General features: G+C 31.5%; 2 protein-coding genes across 4 annotated transcripts in view; one reads left to right on the top strand and one right to left on the bottom strand.

The window, feature by feature from the left end:
- LOC143065277 (neuronal acetylcholine receptor subunit alpha-10-like) overlaps positions 1–20,754 on the top strand; it is a 95,831-nt gene that overhangs the window by 12,197 nt on the left and 62,880 nt on the right. Inside the window, exon 1 of one of the 2 annotated variants that reach the window (XM_076238750.1) lies at positions 19,491–19,794. The exons of the other annotated variant lie outside the window; for it this stretch is intronic. The gene's annotated coding sequence lies outside the window, so the exon portion shown is untranslated. Of the gene's footprint in view, positions 1–19,490; positions 19,795–20,754 lie in introns of those variants that run through there. 2 annotated transcript variants of the gene reach the window in all.
- On the bottom strand, positions 1,642–6,286 carry LOC143065276 (perlucin-like protein). Of its 2 annotated transcripts, none has more exons than XM_076238747.1 (5): positions 6,188–6,286; positions 4,803–4,939; positions 4,371–4,455; positions 2,997–3,215; positions 1,642–1,711 (listed from the first exon to the last, which is right to left on the bottom strand). In XM_076238747.1, the coding sequence occupies exons 2-5, from the start codon at positions 4,932–4,934 to the stop codon at positions 1,704–1,706; spliced, it is 444 nt and encodes a 147-aa protein (XP_076094862.1). In that variant the 5' UTR covers positions 4,935–4,939; positions 6,188–6,286; the 3' UTR covers positions 1,642–1,703. The 2 variants fall into 2 exon arrangements, with proteins under 2 accessions (XP_076094862.1, XP_076094864.1); XM_076238749.1 differs by lacking the exon at positions 6,188–6,286 and adding an exon at positions 5,543–5,745.

Genomic DNA, 20,754 nt, shown 5'->3' with positions numbered 1-20,754 from the left:
TATTATCATTGCTTTGTCTCGATTTGATGAGTTAAAGCCCTTTTCAAATGATTTTTTGTAATTTGTTCTTTAACTTTGCTGTTTACCTCTATCCCAGGTTAGAAGGAGGGTTTGGCGTCGTTATACATGTTTAACATCGCCACATTTTGCATGTGCCTGTCTCAAGTCAGCAGCCCGTAAGTCTGTGATTGTTGTATATCATATTTGCTTTTCGTTTGTTGTTTGTACATAAATCAGGCCGTAAGTTTTCTCGTTTGAATTGTTTTATATTTATTTTTTCGGAGTCTTTTATAGCTACCTATATATGCGGTGTGGGTTTTACTCATTGTTGTAGCCCGTACAGTTACCTATATTTGTTAACTTCTACGTCATGTGGTCTCTGATGGAGAGTTGTCTCAGTGGCAATCATATCACATCATCTTACTTTAAGTTAGAGGAACAGAAGTTTCCACTATATAAGATTGGGTATAGATTACTCGAAACTTGTCCCGACTCGGAGTGAGTAAGTAAGAATTTGACAACTGGTATAGGGTATAGATTACTCGAAACTTGTCCCGACTCGGAGTGAGTCAGTAAACTTGTCCCGACTCGGAGTGAGTAAGTAAACTTGTCCCGACTCGGAGTGAGTAAGTAAGAATTTGACATCTGGTATAGACACTTGTATGTTTTTGAATCATTTAGTCTAAATGTCTGCTGTCCCTCTATTGGTGAAATGGAAAACTAATGGAAAATAGGTCAAATATATCAAGGGAAATACATCCCTGTAGGGTATCAAATCATTTCTGATATTTTGCAAGGAATTATTAGCACAGGTCCAATATTTCAGTCTGTATTCTGGATTCAGTACGCCTCTTTTATGACAATTTTTATAAGTTTGATGATCGTCTCTTTATGTTTTCCTGGAATTTTCACAGTGACTTAAGAATGTTGATGCTTCATTTGAGTTTATTGCATTTGTAGTTTCCTATTGATACCAGCACTTGTCTTCGGAGTGAAATGTTGTTACTTATATCTAATTACTTGTTTGTTTTACTTAATTTGATATTGATTTTTGTTGAAGATGTTTGTTTTGGTTTCGGCGATTGTAAAGTTAGTTTAAGTTTATTTGTTATAATTATTATATAGGTAAAACTTTTGTCGTTTTTAATAACAACTACATGTAATACATTTCATTCTGAAAATAACGTACGCTAAATTATATTTTTATGTCCCGTTATTGGCTTTATGAACACCAAATGCATAAATAATATGATTCATGATGTAGAATTATTCAATTGTATAGCGGTGCTTTCCTTGACCGATTGTAGATTTTCAAACCAGACAGCATAAGCTGCGCAAGTGAACTACTCGTGTACCAAGTCAGGAATATCACATGCAGCTGGTTTTTTTCACTTGTTTCGTTGGTTGATATCGTTTGATCTTGTCAGTTTTGTAAACTTTCCCCTTTTTGAATTTGCCGCTTTTGCGTTGTAGTTCGGTATTTTTTTGTTATACTTTTTTTAACTCAGTTATCAGAGCGGTGGGTTACTTTGTCAGATGTTTGGGATGAAGAGTTTGGGCTTCAGGTACTCAGACATTTTGACATATTCTAGATACAGAAAAATAGTTATGTTTTGAAAATGAGGTAAGATTTGAAGGACATTTTAGGATAATTGATTATTTTTTAATAGAAGTTATTAATTTCCAGCATAACTGTTCCTTCTTCAAAAACCTGTAAATATAATAGATAAATTGAACTTAAAAACAGCAACAAAACAAAAAAGTTTACAGTAGTTAAAACGGATACTTTTTTTTTACAAACTTCCAACTTCTTTATTCTACCCTTTTGATATATGCACAGTAGCCCGACAAAAAACTCTAATATTCCCATCTCCTATCAGACAACGGTTCATTGCGTCAAAGAACGATTTCTATAACAAACGCCATTTGTGACTGAAAAGAAACTAACATTTGAATAATGAAATCTTTATTGACGACAGATGTTTAGAGTTGATGATTCCTATGATCCGCGGTCACTTTGCCTGAATGGGTTACTGTCAGGATACAATGTTAAATGTTACAAAACTGATTGATTGATTGTTGTTTGCTTAACATTCAGTGGCAAATATATCATGTATGATCAGGACGAAAACAATCAACAATAATAATATAAGTAGGTCCTTTAATAGGTGGTCGAACGGACGAGAAATTTGGAATGCCATTAAAACGAGTGTATATTGGACATATACAGAAATTTAGCCTTGCAGGAGGCAACCTACGGACCCCTCAAAGAGTTGTTGCAAGGGGTTAGAGAACGTTGCACTCTCATTACATGGGGCATCGGATTTAACATCCCCATTTCTGGCCGGACTAAGCTACGCATTTATACATTCCACACAACCAAACGGACACCCAACTTTGGTAAGGGTTTTACTGTCGGTTGAAGACAAAGAGTGACCACATTTCTATTCCCTAGTCATCTTTGGTATAATGTTACAAGAAGTCGAATATCTAAATGACTATTTGGAGAGAGAAAAAAACTGTGCTGATGGACAAGTTAAAGGTATTATCAGTCATTCAGAATTTTGGACATTTTGTCGTCTGAAAATAACAATTGTGAATTATGCGCAATCTTCTTTACAATTTACTAATATTAGATAATGATTGTATGGAATGAAAATAATGATGATGGCAGTGGCAGACTCACTATTAATATTCAGGTATTTTTTTTTTAATTTAAAGTGATTTTTCATATCTATTCAGAAATGGAGTTTAAAATTACTATTTCGGAAATAACGTTCATTTTTTAAATGATCTTAGTTTTTCGTATTTTGTCAGATTTGGTTTTGTTTAAGATGAATATATACTTGTTTCGTCTTAAATGCGGCCTAACAATGTTAAAACAGCATTTTAAAGTAATTATAAAATTATTCATTTTGTTTGAAGCTTATCGAGTCCATCATGCCATACTGTGGCCATTTAAATTATTTGCGAAGCTTTTTTTAAAAAAAACTTACAGAAATCGGTCTCACAAACGTAACCAAATGCCGATGAACAGCGCCAATCAAGCCAACTTGGTCCTATGTAATACATAGCTACACAGTTATGACCTGGATTGCTGGCTTTATGCCAAGAAACCCAGTTAACATTTGTAGCCAATTCTTGATCAATGCTCCATCTAAACTGCCCTTCGTCTAAATCTGACAGGCCTATCCATAAATGACCACCATTTATGCCTGTAGACAAACATAAATCATTCATCAAAGTATTGTTGCTTAACACCTAAGTAAAAATAGTTCAAAAGGACAAATAACATAATATTAAACAAGTTATATCAGAATAATAACTTTTAGAAGATGCTAGAAGTCATCAGAAATCGTATTTATTTCAAAAAGGTGGTCAAAGGACAACTGTCTAATCTAATTGATAAAAAAAATTTCAAAAGAACACGACCTATCACCAATTGCATCATAGAATCCAAGATAAGAAGAATAAAGTTTCATCAATCAGCATTAGTCATCCATTCAGTTAAATTCAAAATGAATATAATTTCAAATGGATACAGTAATTTTCTGATTGCATACTTTTTAAAGAATTGTACATGTCAATTGTATTTTGTGAAAACTCCTTTTTGAAATATGTAGGAATTAATGGAAAAAATCTATAATAATTTTTTGTTTAAATCACCAAAATTCTCCTTTTAGACTCTGCCTGTCCAAATTATTTCGTAAATCAAAAGAGACAACACATAACTGATAGCTTTAAAAAGCAGTTCAATGGGAAACACTGGTAATGAGAAACTGAGTAACACAGTAAGCGAAATTTCACAATGGGTCTTTTTAATTTTTAACCTTTTTGCTAATAGTATGGAATATTAAAATCAAGAGGACTTAAGGATCAAAATAGGATCGAAAGAAAAAATAGGAATGAAATATAGATCAGTATACTAATTGCATAAAAATGCATTAGTTTCACCAACAGCCTATAGATCTGAACATCTTACAAAAAACTGCATTAAAACCAATAAAATATAAGTGAGAGAATGAGGTGAAAGTCTTCAATAAATGTCTTGTGGTCCAAAAATACAATGTCAATCAGCTTTTGCCGTATTGAATTGAATATTGAATATAAAAAAAATCCCGACTTTAGTACAGTCACATATACGTATATATATACGTTTAAAAAGGCACAAGCTAAAGACTGGTTGTCAATCAAAAAAATCTTGTGCTCGAATATCCCTATAATTACGTTGATCATCAAGTTTTCTAAAACGACAAAAGGAAAATTTCTATAATGAAAGAATTTCGAAATTAAAAACTTTTACAAATAAATAAAAATTATCCTACAGAATTATATTACTTGTGCTCTATTATCATACAAAATTATATTACCTTGTGGTCTATTATCATACAGAATTGTATTTTCTGCGGCGTCCTCAATTTTTGCAAGATAACCCCCAATTTCTCGACATTTTCTCTAAAATGAAATGATAAAAAAACAGTATATGTGTATTTACAGTACTTTATTTAACTGATTACGTTTGTTTTTTTTTTATTGAAAGCAAAGTATTTGCTGAAATCATTTGTTTTTTTGTTTGTATTTGTGTGTCCTTTTGTATATAATGACTGTTGTTTGGTCATTTCCTTAAGCTAAAGAAACCATAAGTTAAAGCGTAAATCAGCAAACTTCTATTAAAAGACCAAAAAAAATGCAACTGTAAGCATATAATTACAGAGAAAAGCAAATACTGAGCAACGGCAACTTCGCTTTAAAACCTTGTATTTATTTCGAAGAGACTTTTTCTTTAATTATGTTGGACATACCTCGGCTGTAAACCAATTTTGCTTGTCTTCACTGTAATGGTAACAACGCCCGTTAATTTTCTTCCAAGGAAAGGCACCGAGTACAGCTTTGCAGACAACCAGGCACGCTATAACTTTGAGGATCCACATCATTTTATCTGAAATAAAAGAAAACAAGATCTATCTACCGTAGGTTTAAAAACATAATTCTGAATAATGATGTCTACATAACAATGATATTGACATAAACATATCGCACTATATTAAGAACAAAATAATTAAAATAAGATTTTGAATAATACCAATACATAATGTCGTATCCGTTTCATGTCAACTTAATTCAAATGTTTTCAAATATATCATTTTATTTGAATTTGAAACGCCTGCTTTAAATGGGACTTATAAACAATATATCTATACGCAGCTTCTTTCTAATGATTTGTTTACTTATGTTCAATATGTCGCAGGAAAAAGGTGCACACCATCTCCAAACACCAAATGTTGTGATAGATTAACAGAGCTATCGAACCACCTGAACTAAGCCATCATTTCATTGGCTTCAAAATAAAGGGCATTTCACCGCATTAATATAAAATAAGGAGAGACAAAATGACGTAGATGTTAAAATGTTTAAAATTTACTACAAGGATGATCCTTAATAAAATTCCAAATAAAATTTCATAAATGATATCCCTTTTTTCCAAAAGAGAATGTTTAATAAGGAACATAAAAAATATGGTAAAATAAAGAGTCACGTGTACTTGTGTATGAGATTCCGACTTCTGGTTAAAATAAAATATGGCGGGAAAACGGGTGCTTCAGGTGGTTTTCACGTAACTGCCACTAACTCTATTTGAACCTATTTTTCACGCTTTGGTATCATTAACCGTTTGTTACTTATATAGCACTGGTTACGGTCAAAATGACCAATGTCAGCATCAGCAGTTCATGGAAAAGGTAATAATAAAGCCGTTTAATAGATAGTCTTTAACCACGCAATGCAAATCTGTAAATACTTGATTAACATTAAAATTTTCAATTGAACTTAAGTGTAATATTTCAAAACTTATAGCAGGTAGCGGCAATATAAATCATAACCGTGATGAAGACCGTGTTGTTGAAATTAGGTCAATAACCAAAGAGACAATAGCATCAGATATAATCAAACAGAGGCGGTAATACAATGGAATGAATTGAAAATATATGAATATACTTCAGCATGTTTAATTAAGGTCATACACAAATGTTAGGACCGCAGCTACTGATCAAAATATGTTTTTTTACCGAAAGTTCGAAAAAACTTAGAAAGCCTTTGTCACACTCGCTTTACACAAATATGTATGAACAATTATCATAATCAATGTAAGAGTTTGCTTAAGTGTAGAGCATGAACTTTTTTAAATTACCTTGTTGACAGCAGCAAGATGTTGGAGCGAACTGGTCACACAACCAGATGTTTATGATTTTATAGTACTGCGCAGCCCTTGTTCACGCGTTACGGATATATACTTTTCCGGATTTACAAATATAGAAGTAAAGAGTCACATCGAATTCGGTAAATACGTTAGTTGATTTGATTTGAAAAATGGTACGTCAATGAATAGATAGATAGATAATTTTATTAACCAATCATGGTGCCCAAAATTTGAGCTATACAATCAAATGAATTACAAAATAAAGCACAGAAAATGATTAGAATGATTAAAGTACATTTGACAAAAAACCACATGAATACACATTTACACTAATTAACCTCATATAAACCAAGTTAGTTGTTATGGGTGCCACTAGCTGTGACCTGGAGAAATTACATAAATCTTACAACAATATTTTCTATAATTTTCTTATTGGTGTTAAAAAAAATAAAGGCAAGGCAAAATATCGTGTCTTCCTATATAGAATAAAGAGATGTGGTGTGATCGACAATGATACAACCAAAGAAAGAGGATGTAACAGCTAATTGTTGTCGTCTGGTATCTAAGGATGAGCAAACCCATACCGCATGGTATACTTTAATTACTAATTGCATCTAGATTGTTTTAATTTGCTGTATCGTCGACGCATACCTTTACAGCGCCATTTATTGAGATAAATATCAGATTATTACATGACCGTATCAGGTGTATAATCAGCTCTAGGTCATCGTATCATCACAACAGTCGTAGGCTCGAGGGCTAAAAATGATACATTTGATATAAAGATGTAAGGTTATGATCTTTTTACTATATACTTCAGTAGTCCGAGATTAATCTGACGTCTGAAGGTCTTTTTATGACTGGCTTAGATTATGGGACGTCAGAGCGTAGTCTATATCGAAAACATGGAAATTGCCGACCCAAATTTGGGTCGGCAAGTTTCTATTTCGAAATCGTAATTGATCAATTATCATGCAGAAAAGTCATACATCATACGATTCCTTATTCATTATTCTCCACGAGTATGTAACTTATATTCAGGTACTAACCCCATATAATCATTTTAACTAGGCCATATACTTTTGCGGTTTTTAAAGTTCCGATTTCGTACTGACAGGATACATTCATTGTTCAGTGTATCCTGTTCACACAACTCAATCAAAAACATTTGTCCACAAATCATTATTTATTTATCATATTAAACGGATGCATTTCTTATTTTTTCTTTCCTGTAAACAAATTCAGGATATTGTCATGGCCTAGAATTAATTCTCATGTTAATATGTCAATGTCATTCATTTTTTTTTTTTATTGTTTGAAGCAATATTATTATTTTTGTTTTTCTTATTTTCTCCATTGAAATTCTGTAAAGTTATTTTTCTAGGAATTGCACAAAAACTTGTCTTCTTGTACATACTGTTTATGATGTTGTCGTATGAAATCTTACAAGACATTCATCAACTGATATCAGATTGTCGAATTGTCGGATAAACTTGGCCTGCTAGTCACATGGTCATTTTCCGAGTTTCCGATTTTAGTTTACGTAGATCCGGTTCCAATACACGCACAATTTAAGAAAAATTGCAACGTGTCGATAGTTCACTCGGAAAACTAATATAATTTCGACAGTTTATTCGTCTTTGGTGTCTTTAAAAATTAACAATAAGTTTATGATGAGAAAACACATCGAAGAATTAAAAATCATAGGTGTAATCAGTGGAATCTGACTATATAGAAATGTTTTACTTCATTATTGAAAATGACGTATATTAACAAAACTGAATTATTTTAATGTGAAATAGTTGTGACCAATGATTTGATATTTACTTTGGGCCTATATTTAATATATGGAGCCTCTAAAGGTAAATGCATATACTTTTCTAGGGATGGGTGGGTAGCCTCACAAAAATTAAGCATTTAGTATATTAAGTCAAACGAGGGGATGTTTTAGATGGCAAATCTTCTAAAAGGGTGCTTTCAGAGACCTTACATGCATTTTGGAAACAGATCTTACGCTTAATATCTTAAACCGATGCTCTTTTCGCTCTTTTCACACACAAATCTTACAAGTTATGACAAAACGAAGAAGAAACAAGAAACTGAAGCGATCGACACCAGATAAAGGAAATAATTCATCAGGAAATTCTACCTCGGACAGTTCTTTGTTTACAAACAGTACAGTTAATAGAAAGAGTGACCAAAACAAGGTATTGTCTACTAAAAATACGTTGAGTACATTTAATAACAGTTCACCAACGAATAGTTACGATCAAATTAATACTATGAATCAAGGTTACAATCAATACACGCCAATTCAGTCCAGTACTCCAAATATGGCATACCCTTTTACGCCTGTACAACAGTTCCAGCAGTACCCACATCCTTTCACAAGCCCGCCTCCCCCTCCAACACCACAGCAGCTTCAAAATACGTGTGATATTGAGTTAATGCTTAAAACTTTATGTTGTAAAGTAGACAATATTGAAATCAAACTCAATAAATTGGATTCTATTGAACACAGATTGAATAATTTCGAACAGAAATTCAGCAATGTCGATACCGAAATAATTACATGTAAAGAAAGAATAAGTGTATTGGAACATAGTGCTGAATTTATGTCAGACATTAAAGATGAACACAAATCGATAAAGGCTAAAATTCAAACTCTGACAAAAAGTTTTGAAGTATCAAAAACTACCAGTAATTCAGTGAAGGAGAGATTAGCAGGTGTTGAGGCGCAAAACTTGAGTAACAATCTTTTGTTTTTTGCAATTGAAGAAAAAATAGTCAATGTAGAAATGGAGACGAACGGGGCTCAGGGTAATGTAGATGAAGGTAATATCGGAGAAGGAAAGAAAAACATACAAGAAAACTGTTTAGACATAATTTTAGACTTCTGTGAACAAACATTGAAAATTGAAAATGCCAAAGCGAACCTTAAATTAGAAAAAGCGTACAGACTGGGTAAAGAAAAAGTCGGAGAAAGTAGACCTAGGCCAATAGTGGTAAAATTTTCTAAGTACGGTGACCGCGAGATGGTACGAAAGTCGTCAAAAAGACTAAAGGGGTCAGATTTCGGAATTAGTCCACAATATCCACAAGAAGTGTTAGCCAAACGAAAAAAGTTAATACCGGTAATGTTGGAAAAACGAAAAGAAAAGAAGACTGCGTACTTGGTTGGGGACAAGTTATTCGTTGAGGGAGTTTTATACGATGAATAGGAATTAGCGGGGGATGATACAAATATAAACAGAAAAGAAACCGTTAAATATTCATTGAAAGTATGTTCTTGGAACATCTCTAAAGGTTTGATAAGAAAATTAGCCGACGCCGAATTTCAACATGAAATTGCTGATTATGACATATTATGTTTTAACGAATGTTGGGTTAAATGTCCAAAAGAATTTGAGATAGCAGGTTACGAAAAAAATTATGTGCAAAGGAAGAAATGTAATGGAGGCGGTGTTATTGTTTTTCATAAAAAGTGGTTAAATTCGTATCTTGAGGTCTTAAAATGTTGTGCAGACAGTATGATATGGTTGAAAATAAGCAATAGTATAATGTCTGATTGTAAAGATTTATATTTATGTGCTATATATGTACCACCAGATAAAAATATATTTTACCGCAAATATGACTGTGACGTATTTGAAGTTTTACAGGAACATATAGGGCATTATGGTGCATTAGGTAACATTGCTATAATTGGTGACCTGAATGGACGAATTGGTAAAGCAAACGACTTTATAGGGCATGATCTGTTGAGTACTCAATTACAAAGTGATATAAGTGGTTTAATTGATTACACACCTGATTCACCTAGTGAGCGAACTAGGGAGGACATAAAGCCTGCTAACACTTTTGGTCGAAAGATTTTGGACTTGTGTAAATCGTCTGGGGTTAGAGTATGTAATGGACGGTTCGGGAAAAGCAGTGGTAAATTTACATTTCAAAATAAAAATGGTTGTAGCGTTATTGATTATGTGTTATTATCTCATGAATCTTTTTCTATAGTAAATAATTTTATGATTGGTAATTTTAATACATTTTCATGTCATGCTCCTGTAATTATTGATTTCAAACTGAAAGGATTATCATTGACTGATTTTTGTTCATGTAAAATTATAAAATATAATACCTATAACTGGAATGAAGAGTATAAAGATGATATAAAGAGAGACCTTTGTGCAAGTGCAGATAAAATAAGCGATCTGGTGAATAGTATGAATGAAACGGACAATATTGACGATATTGTGGCTGAAACGAACGACATTTTTTTAAACATTACAGAAAAATACACAAAAAGAGAAGTGATAAAAACTGTTAAGTGTGACTATTGTAACGGCAAAAAACGAAATTTGGGAGTAACTGGTTTTAACCGTGATAAGCCGTGGATAAAAGACGAATGTAAAGAGTTATACCGGACTTACAAACGAGCATTATCACAGTTTAATTTATGTAGAAGTGAGGAAAATAGACTTTACTTAAACATTTCAAAACAAAGGTTTAAGCGTATGGAAAATACTTTAAAAAGACGTTACAAAACCCAGAGAGGAGATATGTTTAGTTCGATGAGAAGAACCAACCCAAAATACTTTTACAGAAAATTTAGAAGGAAAAGAAAAACACTTAATAGTAATTTAACATTAGATGACTTTGTCACACATTTCAAGAACTTAGTATCGAAAGACAATATTATAGATGGTCAAGTAAATGATGAAAACTATGATGTGGTTTATTCAGAATTAGATCGCCCCTTTACAGAACAAGAAATAGACATATGTGTAAAGAAACTAAAACGTGAAAAAACACCAGGATATGACAATATTTTAAATGAATTTATTAAAGAATGTAAAACTGTCCTTCTGCCGTTACTATGCAAGCTTTTTAATGTTATATTATGTACAGGATGGTTCCCAGAAGTATGGGTTACTAGCGTATTAGTACCACTATTCAAGAAGGGCTCGATGAATGATACGGGTAACTATAGAGGAATATCACTGGTTTCTCACGTTGGAAAATTATTCACATCGGTGATACATACTAGATTGATGAAATGGTGTAAAGAAAACAGTATTTTGACAGATGCGCAATTCGGTTTCATTCCAGGATATGGTACAAGGGACGCAATCTTTGCTCTTCATTCTGTTATAGCTAAATCTTTACCTAAAGGAAAACGGTTATATTGTTGCTTTGTTGATTATGTTAAAGCTTTTGATAGCGTTTCACATCTTATTTTATGGCAAAAAATGCTAAAGTGTGGAATAACTGGTAATCTATTGTGTTTAATTAAATCTATGTATTCTAAATTGAAAACATGTGTTAAGTTAGATGGTCAGTTTTCAGAATTTTTTAGTTGTAACGCAGGATTGATGCAAGGGGAGTCATTATCCCCTTTTTTATATTCGCTCTATGTAAATGATATAGAAATAGAATTAATCAAACAGGGTATTGAACCATATGAAGTCAGAATGTTAAATTTATATTTGTTTATGTACGCAGACGATACAGTTCTTTTTAGTGAAAGTGTTATTGAGTTACAAAAAATGATAGATACTGTGAATGAGTGTTCAACACAGTATGGGTTACATATAAATCTAAGTAAGACAAAAATTGTTATTTTTCGTAATAGAGGTAAAATAAAAGATAACGAAAAATGGTATTTAAATGGTAAAGTAGTAGAAGTATGTAATGAATTTGTTTACCTGGGTTTATTGTTTAATTATAACGGTATATTTTCTGTAACACAAAAGACATTAACTGAACAGGGTAGAAAAGCTACTTTCAGCTTACTTAGCAAAACATATGATGATTTTTTTAATATAGAAACTTTACTATCTTTATTTGATACTTATGTTACAAGTATAATGAATTATGCCAGTGAAGTCTGGGGCTTTCATAAAGCCGAAGATATAGAAAAATTGCATTTGTATTATATGAAAAGAATTTTAAAAGTTAGAAAAGGAACTGTTAATAACATGGTATATTTTGAGTTAGGCAGAGTGCCCTTGTATGTAAATAGATATGTGAAAATGGTAACCTACTGGTTGAGATTGTTAGACACAGAGAACTGTATTTTAAAACATGTATATAATGATATGTACGAATCTAGTTGTGTGAAGCCAAATGACAAGCTAAATTGGTCTTGTAAAGTACGAGATATATTATGTAAATATGGTTTTAGTGATGTTTGGTTTTCACAGAGAGTTAGAAACAGTCAATTATTTTTGAGTGAATTTAAACAAAGAGTAATAGATAATTATATATCTGAAGGTTTATCATATTTTGAAAATTCGCCGAAATGTACTTTGTATCAGTATTTACACGATGGTCACACTATGCAATTTTACCTTAGTCGTCCATTTAACAGTTTGTATAGATCTTATATTACTAGATATAGAATAAATGCTCATGCACTATGTATAGAAACAGGAAGATACTATAGTATAGCCAGAAATGAACGTTTGTGTAGTATGTGTAATAAAAATGCTATTGAAGATGAATATCATTTTATTTTAGAATGTGATAAATATAACGACATCAGATGTAAATATATAAAGAGTTATTACTATGAGAGACCATCTACTTTTAAATTAGTACAACTGTTATCTGTAAGAAATGTCAAAGAGCTAAACAACCTTGGAAAATATTTATTTTTGGCAGAAAAAGCACGTAATGGTTAGTTATTCAAATGTTTATTTTTAGTTTAATATGTCTATATGTCATACTCCGCTTAATTCTTTCATTAATTTGTATAATTTGTGTATAAATGTTATATTATGCTGTATATTATCTATTGGATATTTATATTGTGTAAATCCAATAAGCTGTATTTGCTTACGGAAATAAAGTATTATTACAGCGAGTAAATTTATCGTTTAGTTATAATAAATTGTTCACAGGTTTCGAGTGGTTTTTAGTGATAATGAACACTGGATTGTAAGCTCAAAGTGCAAAATAAATATATTCAAACAAATGAAAGCAAAAGCTATACACTAAACAACACGGTATCCAAAATTAAATAAAATTATAGCATACGTGTACCACTAATACGGAGAATAAAAAAGACTTATCTAATTTAACCAAAAAAATAAACTTAAAACAATTGTTGACTTAAAATGAATTTTCAATTGCTTTGGGAGTAATACCACCATTGATGTTCCTTTATTAGTATTTGTTAAATTGGCACTTTTCAAAAAATTGTGCAGAATTTATCTTTGTTTCAAATAAAGAAATACTTTGCCTGAGTAAATTTTTATCTTGTCCAGTACTACAGTGGACATTTAACATAACATTTCATTGCATATAAGATGATAACCATAGCCGGAAGTAAACCAGCCTATTAATTGTTTAATATAAATCTCAATCAAGAAATTTGTAAAAACTTCGCAATTCAAACAATAATTTAAACCTTTTGCTTGGATGTCCCAGTCGTTTTTATTTAAAAAAAACTATACGATTCCGAGAAAAGAACACCATTCAGGAGTGTGGGTAGCAATTTTAATTGCAAACTAAAAATGTGCTTTGATAATAATTCTCGCGTTTTCTGTTTTCCTATATACTTGACACTCGTGCAACTTCATGTTTACTTAAACCATTTTACCATGTACAATAATTCAAAATTATCTTTTATGTATAGAGTTTTAAATCATATCAGATATCCTATGTTATATAACTCTCCATATTATGCATTCAATGTACTCTACATTAGAAAATGCCTGTACCAAGTCAGGAATATGACAGTTGTTATCCATTCGTTTGATGTGTTTGGACTTTTGATTTTACCTTTTGATTTTTGATTTTCCTTTTTGAATTTTCCTCGGAGTTCAGTATTTTTGTGTTTTTACTCTTTACGAGTAAAAAATCATATGAGATATCTATGTTATAAACTGTCCATTTTATGAATTTAAAGCACTCTTTACGAGTAAAAACCATATCCGATATCCTATGTTATAAACTGTCCATTTTATGAATTTGTTGCACTCTTTACGAGTAAAACGAAATCTTTGTGATAAAATCAGATGGGTGCATTACAATAAAAATATCTCAGAGAAAACTGTCATTTTAAATGTTGCTTTTATTGGAAATTGTTTCCATGGATCTTTGTGATAAAGTAAATAGTGGAATAAATCATTGTGTTACATATTATCAGTTATTTGAACAAACAATTTTAGCTAGACTATACATTATTTACGTTAAATATGGAGTCTAATTTAATAAAATGCAACGAAATTTTAACCAGACAAGTTTAATGTTTATCTTTTCTTCCGGTAAGCTTTATGTCGTAATATTTCGTATAAAATGGGACTCTAATAGCACAAGAAAGCTATGAATCACCAGAATTGATGCGCCTGTATGTTATTATTTCATTGTTGAATCCACACGATTGACGTACTTCAGATATTTGTATGGAGATATCATTATATAGACTGCTTCCGTATCATATGCAGAAAAAGCGAACACCACAGTAGGTTAATATTGTAACAAAATCGTCGTTCCTCAAGTTAAGTCTTTATTATTTTGTTATTCTTCACATAGGCTTTGCCAGATGGAGATATGTAACACTTTGTACAAATTTATAAGTCAACTGTAATTATCGAGTCCCTGAAAGAAAACTTGTCAGGCCCCCCCCCCCTAAATTTGCGAGTTCAAATGGTTTTATTTATACGGATAACTGACTTTTGTTGTTATGTAAATATTATGGAAAGTAGGAATAATGATGCTTTAAGTTAGGGATGTATTTACCTTGACGATTCATGTGCATGTATAAGAATTACAGCTTAAACATGTTCAAATTTTGACCGTTTACCATTCTTGTTTTGAATTTATATTCGGAACTCCTCTCGATTGTTCTTATAAATTGAAGAACACAAACGTTTACCAAACGTCCCGAACATTATTTTGGTAATTACCAATTCCGGTTTTGGTAATTTAGGTATTTTACCTAAATGGTAAATGGTAAACCATTTCGGTAAATGGTAAACCATTTCGGTAAATGGTTTACCTAAGTATAAATACTGAGGAGAGAAAGGAGAAGGCTCAGTACGATTTTACCCTGGGCATATAACACGTTGATTCCAAGCGATTAGTTAGAATTCCAGTTACTAGAATAATTCGATCCCGTTACCAAGCAGACGACCAGATAGCCATGACAGAGCAGAGTAGGTCCGTACTCTTGTTGGTTTGCTGATTTCCTTACGAATTACCTACGAAATTATTGTACCAAGTTAAACTTTATCCATTGACAATTGAATTTAATATTACCATTTACCGATTACTAAGTATAGTTGAAGTAATCTTTCTGGGGACATTTTCATTCCGCTATCCATTTTTACGCGTTTCCCGTTAGGTAGTTGTTTAATATTTATCTGTTAAAGTTGTAATATTGTGAAGTTATTTAATATTTATTTGTATTGTGACATTTAATGCCTGTTTAAAGTAAATACAAGTTGATTTTTAATTTAACTAGTCTATTATTCTTACAAAAACCTAAACAGAACCAAACTAAGATCTATCAGAATACCACAACGTACCACAAAACCTATACAGAACCAGCTGTAGATCTACCAGAATACCACAAGTACCACGATACCAGGAACCACACTACCATAAAAGGGTCGCCAGTTATAACTTGAGTTCCTTTATATTTATACGGTGTTATACAACACATTCTTATAGCAACACACTAAGATATATAACACATTCTTATAGCAACACACTAAGATATATAACACATTCTTATAGCAACACACTAAGGGTACACGTTTATACGTAAACAACAAAGCCTGACCGCTCGGATTTCGTTACAATATCAACATATTTTATTTATGAACTCGTAATGTACAAATAATAATACAAAGAACGATTTATACAATGAATAATACAAAATTGAGATTGAGAATCAATAGCAACTGCTCTTATATCTATCCATTTCCACGAGGTCAAGTAATAAAAGATTACAAAACTATATTTCCATGCTGGAATGCAAACGAATATAAATGGTAAATTCACAATAATGACGAATAAACAACACAATGTTGTAAACAATCTAAATAAAGATTAGTATATGATCTAGAAACTTGGAGAGAGGAGATATTTGCTCATCTTCTTATTTTCATATAAGAATGACAGTGATATATAACATTAATAAGAAAACATTTTTCGCGAAAGCCCTTAACCATCTTTGACGGAAGGTTACATAATATTTAGTTATTTTGATTTTCAAACAAACGCTGTTATGACACTGTATAAAGTTTCTGTCATAAGAAAAAATTAAAGATCCCTTAAGTATTTTTAATCTAGCAAGAAATATATGACCAGTATTGGAACTGTCATAATAACAGAAATACTTGAAATATTTGTTTTAGTCATGGTGTAATACCACCATTGGTTTCCTCTATTAGGTTTTATTTAATTTGCACTTTTCAAAACAAATGTGCAGAATTTATCTTAGTTTCAAATAAGAAATACTTGTCATGAGTAAACATTCATCCTGTCCAGTATAACAAAATTGCAGATAACAGTTCATTGCATATAAGAAAATAACCATCACTGGACTAAACAAATTTTCACCTCATTTTTTTTATACCTGTGCTTGAGTAACCATGTAACCTTATGTTTCTAAAATATTCTATAGTAACACCAACTAATAAAATGATGGTACTTTGAAACACTCAAGATATATGTGTATGACCCAGAATAATGCTCGTCCTGAATATGCATGAAATAATTGCCACTGGACGTTAAGCAACCAACAATCAATCAATCAGAATAATGCAATGAAATGTAGTATTAATTACCTCCAACTGTCAAATTCAAAGAAATATTTTGTTTGACCCTTTTTCATTTGCAACCGGATGTGACGTACCATGATTTGGTGGTATTACATTTAATGACAATGATGAAGTCAACCATTTATTTCAAATGTAAGTCCTAGCCTCCATATATGTTAGATAAAGGAATCATATGAATCTTGAAGTTGATTTTCACTTAATGAAGTACTAATATCCTGTTAAAAGTAGTGTTATTTTGATAATGTTCAAACCCTTATTTAATTCTGTCCCCAGTGTATTGCATACACAATGGCTAGTTTAATCCATTCGTTTTTGACAATCTCATAAAATATGTAGACTCTATTTGGGGGAAAGAATCAAGTTATGATTTGTTTCATATTGTTTTATCTTTTACTTGCTCCTAATATGAAAATGCTATACGCATGTACTCTTCGGTAAGTATAGCGGTTTTTACTTTGAACGACAAAATTATTTTACTCGCGTAGTGGTATTAACAATATGTGGATTGTTAAAAATTCTAAAGAACTTCTGGATAATTTTAAATCTCAGTCAGTTTCTGAAATTAATTCTAACCTAACTTTTGATTTTTTAAACCTTGTATACCACCATTCCCCAGGTGAAATTGTAATTTTTTGGACAATACTTTGAACGATAAAAGTAGTTTACATTTCTTCCTATGTGACGTTTACATTTTATGACGTCAAACACGCGAAGCAATGAATGTGGTTATTAAATTTGATAGATGCTTTTTGTGCCGTTTTGTTAAATAATTGTTTGTTTTGAGATTGTGACACTGATGACTGCTGTACCCATATTTTGACTATTTTACCAATTATGTCAAGGGGTTTAGCGCTATAAAACCATGTTCAATCCACCATTTTCTACATTTGAAAATGTCTGTACCAAGGCAGGAATATGAAAGTTGTTGTCCATTCGTTTGAAGTGTTTTACCATTTGATTTTGCCATTTGATTAGAGACTTTCCGTTTTGAATTTTCCTCGGAGTTCAGTTTTTTGGTGATTTTACTTTTTACCATTTATCATGTGTTATAATGTACTAAAGAGTTATATATTGCAAAATTATTAACATGTATTGGTAAACAAGATACTTTAAGTAAACCGTCGTGATTGGTTCCAACTACTCGACTGATATGTCAATGATACGTGTTTGTCTGTAGAAAACTGGTAGCAAATAAACTGATTATAGATACTAGGATTAAAATTTTACATTTACGTCAGACGCGCGTTTCGTCTACAAAAGACTCATCAGTGACGCTCGAATCAAAAAATGTTTTACAGGCCAAATAAAGTACGAAGTTGAAGAGCATTGAAGACCAAAAATTCCTAAAAGTTTTGCCAAAAACAGCTACGGTAATCTATCCCTGAGGTAGAAAAGACAGTATCTTTAAAAATCTAGATTTTTTTTCAAATTCTCATTATTTCAAATCGGGAGATCTGGGATCTAGTCCTTGAAGTTATTACAGACTTATATCAAGACTATGTAAGAGGTTTTCAATCATAGTCTTTGTAGGTTTGTGCTGACGTATGTGTTGTAAGGCGAAATGGTTTTGTCCCTATTCAAGACCGAGGAAAATCCAAAACGGAAAGTCCCTTATCAAATGGCAAAATTAAAAGCTCAAACACAAAAACTTTCATATTTCTGACTTAGCAAGGGCATTTTCTTGTGTAGAAAATGGTGGGATAAACCTGATTTTATAGCTAGATAAACCTCTCACTTGAATGTCAGTCGCATAAATTTCACCGAGTCATTATATTGACAACGATGTATGAACAAAACAAACAGACACAATAGGTAAAAAAATGAGGTGCAGCAATTAACATTGCGGTATAATCTTATTCAATATAAAAAAAATATGTAACAAAGAAACACAAAAGGACGTAAAGACGAAGCACATTAGTAGAAATGAAAGACAACTGACAAGACTACAAAAATTTACCATAACACAATGAAGGGATGTATAAGTACAGAGCCACTTCACAAAGAAATGCAAAACAGCGGATTGACAAAGCACATAAGCAAAAGAGAAAGACAAGAGTACAAAATTTTACCATAGCCATATAAAACAAGGACGGTATGTATAAGTATAGAGCCACGTCAAATGGATATTACAAAAAGATGACTAAACAGTTAAAGTTATACTATTAAAAAAAACGGTATCTTCCGGTGCTTTTTTTAAAGACCGACCTTGCCACTTTATACCGACCCAGTTTAGATAAGTTTGTTCGAGTGATACTAAATAAATTGATTGATTTGTTGATGGTTACTCAAATTCCAAATTTATGTGGGTTTATCACCTATATAATTAGGACTTCGCTGTTTGATGAAACATTTAATTCAATAATATTTTATTATATAGATATTATTTTAACAAATGTTACTTTTAATCAAATAACACATGTTGCTAAATTATCTAAAATCATTCCCCAGTTATACATCTATATATTCATAAAACATGTTGTATTTTCTCTACCAAATTGGTACATAACATGTTGATGCAATCTTGGTTTTCAATTAACTAAGAAATTAACACAATTTCCGATTATTGAAATGCATAAAAATATATTATACCATACTTTTGTGTCAAGTGATGTTTATAGGACTGTCAAAGAGTTTGTTTAACAGTGCATATAATTGAATTGGTATAAAATGGTAGTATCTTGACGGCAAAGTGGGGAACTAATTATTTAATTATGGAAAAATAACATTTAGAGTATTGAAAACGTTCATGGTGGTATTTGAGTGGTATTTATACATTATGCTTTCCTTCACAGATATTTGATAAAGGTAAGATATTTCGTAATATGCAGGAAATTATTTTCGTATTCAGATATAATTTTATCAATTTTACAGTGATTGTTATCCGTTGAATACTGTAAACCAACGAATTATCTCAACTTTAGCGGCGAGAAGAAAAATTTAGCAAATGCAAACGCCGAGAATGTGTAAAACTGGAATTATTCATCATTTATTAACATCAAGTAAATTTCACAATCGCGACATCAAATCGCCACGAAACGGGTAAGAAAGGCCTAAAGGCAAAATAAAGTATCCGTGAAAATAATTTGGTTTACAGTACTTTATTGTTGTCTAAAGATGACAGTAGTAGTTGGACTATTGTATTTGTATATATTAAGGCATCGAAATCTCTGTTTTGTATCATCAAGGGTTTTTGTAATCTCCAAAAATCAGATGGTAAATTGACGGACTATAAAATACGTATGTCAAAAAAAGTAATGAGTGAATTATTTTCGTTAAGTTCATTTGCTTTTTTGAGTTTAATCATCGAATAAAATTTGTAAATATTAGACCAATTCTGTTTTGATTTTTTGATATTGAAGAACATACTGGTGAGCTGATGTTGAAATTCGTAATTTTTTTCACTGTTGGATAAGTTGTAATTCGTTGTTGTTCCGATATGGTCTTTTTGTATCATGCCTTTTATGACCATGTGCTTCTATGGAGTGGACATATTGACTACTGTTGTATTATTTAGTACTATAATTTTACAATCTAGATTTAATACCAATCCTATTCGGGTAAAATGAGTACTATATCAGTACTGTATTATTTGGTAACATTTTCATTACTGTAAAGTGATTGTTCTTTAATTCTGCACATGCAAAGGCAACATTTCATTCAAAATTGATAATTTAAAGATTTAATTTACAGTTTGAACACATCGGGTGCAATATGTAAAGCAGTATCTGCTTACCCTCCCAGAGCACCTAAATCACCAAAGGTTTT

The sequence above is a fragment of the Mytilus galloprovincialis genome, chromosome 2 (assembly GCF_965363235.1).
Source record: "Mytilus galloprovincialis chromosome 2, xbMytGall1.hap1.1, whole genome shotgun sequence".
Classification (NCBI taxonomy): Eukaryota; Metazoa; Mollusca; class Bivalvia; order Mytilida; family Mytilidae; genus Mytilus; species Mytilus galloprovincialis.
The sequence above is the reverse complement of the archived record's forward strand: the minus strand, read 5'-3'. Positions and strand labels throughout refer to the sequence as shown.

Excerpts from the sequence above, each read along its gene's own strand:
- LOC143065276 (XM_076238747.1), bottom strand. The coding sequence starts at position 4,934 with ATGATGTGGATCCTCAAAGTTATAGCGTGCCTGGTTGTCTGCAAAGCT. Across the intron at positions 4,456-4,802 it reads AAAATTGGTTTACAGCCGAG|AGAAAATGTCGAGAAATTGG; the intron begins GTATGTCCAACA and ends ATTTCATTTTAG. Across the intron at positions 3,216-4,370 it reads GTATGATAATAGACCACAAG|GCATAAATGGTGGTCATTTA; the intron begins GTAATATAATTT and ends GTTTGTCTACAG.